The 3843-nt window shown below is 33.6% G+C and overlaps 1 protein-coding gene across 1 annotated transcript; it reads right to left on the bottom strand.

The window, feature by feature from the left end:
- Positions 1 to 549: 549 nt before the first annotated feature.
- On the bottom strand, positions 550 to 3044 carry LOC141631447 (protein FAR1-RELATED SEQUENCE 5-like). Its single transcript, XM_074444114.1, has 3 exons — positions 2794 to 3044; positions 1618 to 2449; positions 550 to 864 (listed from the first exon to the last, which is right to left on the bottom strand). The coding sequence occupies exons 1-3, from the start codon at positions 3042 to 3044 to the stop codon at positions 550 to 552; spliced, it is 1398 nt and encodes a 465-aa protein (XP_074300215.1).
- Positions 3045 to 3843: the final 799 nt, after the last annotated feature.

The following is a 3843-nucleotide window of genomic DNA, read 5'->3' on the forward strand; positions in this document are numbered from 1 at the left end:
CAAAATCAGAACAATTGCAAAAAAATTTAACATTAATTAATGTAAAGCATAACTTTGATTATTGTAAAAGTCTAACACACTTATTGTAAAGTATACCCTGATTATTTGTAAAAAAGTCTAACACAATTATTTTGCAATCTTGCGGTTATTGTAAAGCATAATATGGATTATTTTAAAACGTAATCTTGATTATTTTAAAGCGTAATGCATTTTTCATTCTTCTTCTTCACCTTCATCCTCCATTTCATTTTCCTCTTCATCTTCTTCCTCCAAAGCATGCTCAACAAACGGATTTTGGCAGTTTCTCTTGTCATGGTGTCCCATTTGTTTGCAATTATTACATAGCCTCTTCGGTTTGCTCGCCTTCTCAATTGCCTTATCCTTGTTTGATTTCATTCTCATGCCGCTTCCTTTGTTTTTTTTTGCAATCTTTGGTGGAAGAACAGTAATATTTGATTTTGCTGAATAACCTAAGAGCATTTCCAGTTCTTGATCCTTTGTCAAGCTCTCTTTGGTTGGATTTATTTTCTCTCGGAATTGTAAAAGCATCTAACTTAGCTCCTTGATTTCATTTTCAGGCATCGAGTTAAGAACACTTATTGTTGCATAAAACTCTGACCATACCCTTGATAATTCCAACTTTCTCAAATCAGTGGGATCGTAGTCTTGCAATAACTTTCCATCCAATCCATACAAAGGCTTTCTATATGATTTCTTCGTCCATCTAGTTTCGATGTACTGCTCCGGTATGCTTTGCAGTCCTTTTCCTGATATAATCCATATAATGTGTTTACAAAGAATTCCTTTCCTCTCAAACATCTTGCACGTACATGTTGTTTCCTTTGATTCGTTATTGTGAGCAACCTGCATTACAATGTAGTTATTTTAAAAGGCAAACATAGTTATTATATAGTTCAACATGAATTATTTTATGCAGACTAGCAATTAACACCAAGGTAGAAGTCCTTCAGTTTTTTTATGTTTAATATAATGTTACAAAGTAGTTTTCACATGATTATTAAGTTATTCAAATGATCAAATGCAATTATTTTAAAGCTTTCATGTAGCTGATTATTGTAAAGCGTTTGCCCAATTATTGTAAAGCATACCTCTGATTATTTTAAAGCTCTCATGTATCTGATTATTGTAAAGCTCTTCCCAAATTATTTTAAAGCATATCCTTGATTATTGTAACAAATTGGCAAGTGTAAAGCATTATCAATTACTGTAAAGCATTATCAAATTAATATATTTATGGAAAAAACTCAGAACAATTGCAAATAAACTCAACATCAATTATTGTAAAGCATAATTGTGATTATTGTATAGTTTTCACATGATTTTGTTAATGGTAAAACACGGTTATTGTATTCTTTTATCACAGTTATTGTATGTTAAAGTAAAAAGACAATTATGTTTATAAAATTGAATAACCTAAAATATTCTATGCTTCTTGTAGGCATCTTCAACATTTATAATGTGCATGTTTCCTTGCTCAAAAAACCCCCTAACGGCACACGAACAGGGAGCCATTTGCACTTGCTCTTGGAACTCGTAGAAAACAGTATGTGTGTAGATTTTAGAGGCATGTTTTTCAATCATTGTCTTAGAAGAAACCTGTGGCAATGTCCTGTCACTTGCAGCATCAAGAAATCTGTGATTAAAGCGTTGTTGTTCCATTGCACTCTGAAAACGCAACCAAAATTCTACAAGTGTGCCATCTATGCTCTCAAATCTTTTGAAATAACTGTTTTGACTCTCTGATCTTTGTGTAATCTTCAAAAGGCAGCCTAAAGGCAAATCCCTAAAGTAAGCCGGTATCCATTTGTGCCTTTTGCCATACATGTATGTCAACCAAGTATTATCATTCAACTCAAAGTCATTAATCACTTGAGTCCATTTTTCTTCAAACTCAATGGGTTCCAAGTCAGTATCCCAAACAACTCCGCATATCCGCTCAACAAAGTCAGTCTTCTTACAAATCTGTGACTCAACTTTATTGGTAAGTTTTTTAATTATATGCCACATGCAGTAACGATGTCTTGCTTGCTTGAATACAGAACGCACCCCGAGTTTAATTGCCGGATCTTGATCAGTAAGAATGCACTGAGGTTCCTTGTTGCCCATACAATCAAGGAACTTCTTAAACACCCAAATGAATGACCCATCATTCTCATGATCGACAAGTGCAGCAGCAAAAGTCACTGATTTTGTGTGGTTGTCAACACCAGTGAATGGGGTGCAGGCCATGTGGTACTTGTTAGTACCGTAAGTAGGATCAAAGGTGATGGTGTCCCCAGACAAGGAATATTTCATTCTTGCTTGTGCATCTGCCCAAAAGATTTTAGCCAAACAATTATCCTCATCAACTTGGTAAGCATAGTAAAAGCCATCTTGTGATTCAGAAAGTGCCTTTAAATAATCGAGAATCATGTCAGCATCCTTCTCACTTATATAACATTTAATATTTCTTTTGAAGTTCTTGAATTATGTGAGAGATGCACCAATGTTTGCATACCCATTTGATTGTTCCACCAGAATTCTAAAAGTCTTGGTAGCCCCGATGTTGAGTTTACAATTGTTAACAATTATGTGCTTCATGTAAAGGTTAAGTGTTCTTACGTTTTCTGGAATTCCCGTTCTTTGAGTGAGCAGATTCTGTGATTATGACCTTCATAAAACGTATCAATAGCATACCCTATTAGCTCCTTAAGGTCATTGAATACAGCACAAAATCGTATTTTTGCCTAGCAACCAAATCTTGTTATTTTTGTTTTCTTTGGCTCTACAGACCTTTTCCTCTTCTTTTTCTCTTCTGTGTTTTCAAATTCAACAGCAGGTTTGAGTTTTTTGCGATCCTCTTTGAATCCATGTTTGTTGCAGACCATTGATTTTTTGTCTATCAAACCATCACGGAATCTTGTTTCTGTGTACTTTCTTGTTATGAAACCACAAGCCACAGCATATAAATTGTAAAACTCTATTGCCTCCTCCAGCTTTACAAACATTAACCCCAGAGCAGGTTTGAAACCATTTTCTACCATCATATTTCACTCCTCACTGCCACCTGGAGTATATCTCAATCCCAGATTATGGATAGTATTTTCTCCTGTTTCAGATGCAACAGTAGGGGTAGAAAAGGTTGTTGCATTAGTAGTATTAATTTCAATGCCTGGAAACATTAAAACAGGAGAACTGTTATGGTATTATTAATTTCAATTTCTTAGATTCTATACAAAACAAAACAATACAACCTCTGCAGCAGCAGTTTTTTTAACGTTATAATGCAGTTATTGTATTATACAAATGCAATTATTCTATCAGAGAGAGGAGTGTTTTAGTGAAATTGGTAGCCTAGTCCACTACAATACACACAGTTATTTTAATGTAGTATTAAAGTTATTTCATTATTAAAGAGTAGTTATTGTAAGGATTTTTTTGTCAGATCCTATAAACTAGTATTTATTATGAAAAAAACAATCTCTGCTACAGCAGTTATTTTAATGTTATAATGCAGTTATTGTATTATACAAATGCAATTATTCTATCAGAGAGGGGAGGGTTTTAGTGAAATTGGTAGCCTAGTCCACCACAATGCACACACAGTTATTTTAATGTAGTATTAAAGTTATTTCATTATTAAAGAGTTGTTATTGTAAGGATTTTTTTGTCAGATCCTATAAAGTAGTATTTATTATGAAAAAAACAATCTCTGCTACAACAATTATTTTAACGTTATAATGCAGTTATTGTATTATATAAATGCAATTATTCTATCAGAGAGGGGAGGGTTTTATTGGAATTGGTAGCCTAGTCCACCACAACGCACACACAGTTATTTTA

Source organism: Silene latifolia, chromosome Y, assembly GCF_048544455.1.
Source record: "Silene latifolia isolate original U9 population chromosome Y, ASM4854445v1, whole genome shotgun sequence".
In the NCBI taxonomy this organism is placed as follows: Eukaryota; Viridiplantae; Streptophyta; class Magnoliopsida; order Caryophyllales; family Caryophyllaceae; genus Silene; species Silene latifolia.

What these genes read in the sequence shown, in the direction of transcription:
- LOC141631447 (XM_074444114.1), bottom strand. Translation starts at nt 3,044, where the DNA reads ATGGTAGAAAATGGTTTCAAACCTGCTCTGGGGTTAATGTTTGTAAAG. An exon ending in GAGAAAAAGAAGAGGAAAAG is followed by an intron (nt 2,450 to 2,793) that starts GTCTGTAGAGCC and finishes ATGTTATATAAG; the next exon opens with TGAGAAGGATGCTGACATGA. An exon ending in GTGACAGGACATTGCCACAG is followed by an intron (nt 865 to 1,617) that starts GTTTCTTCTAAG and finishes ATTGTAATGCAG; the next exon opens with GTTGCTCACAATAACGAATC.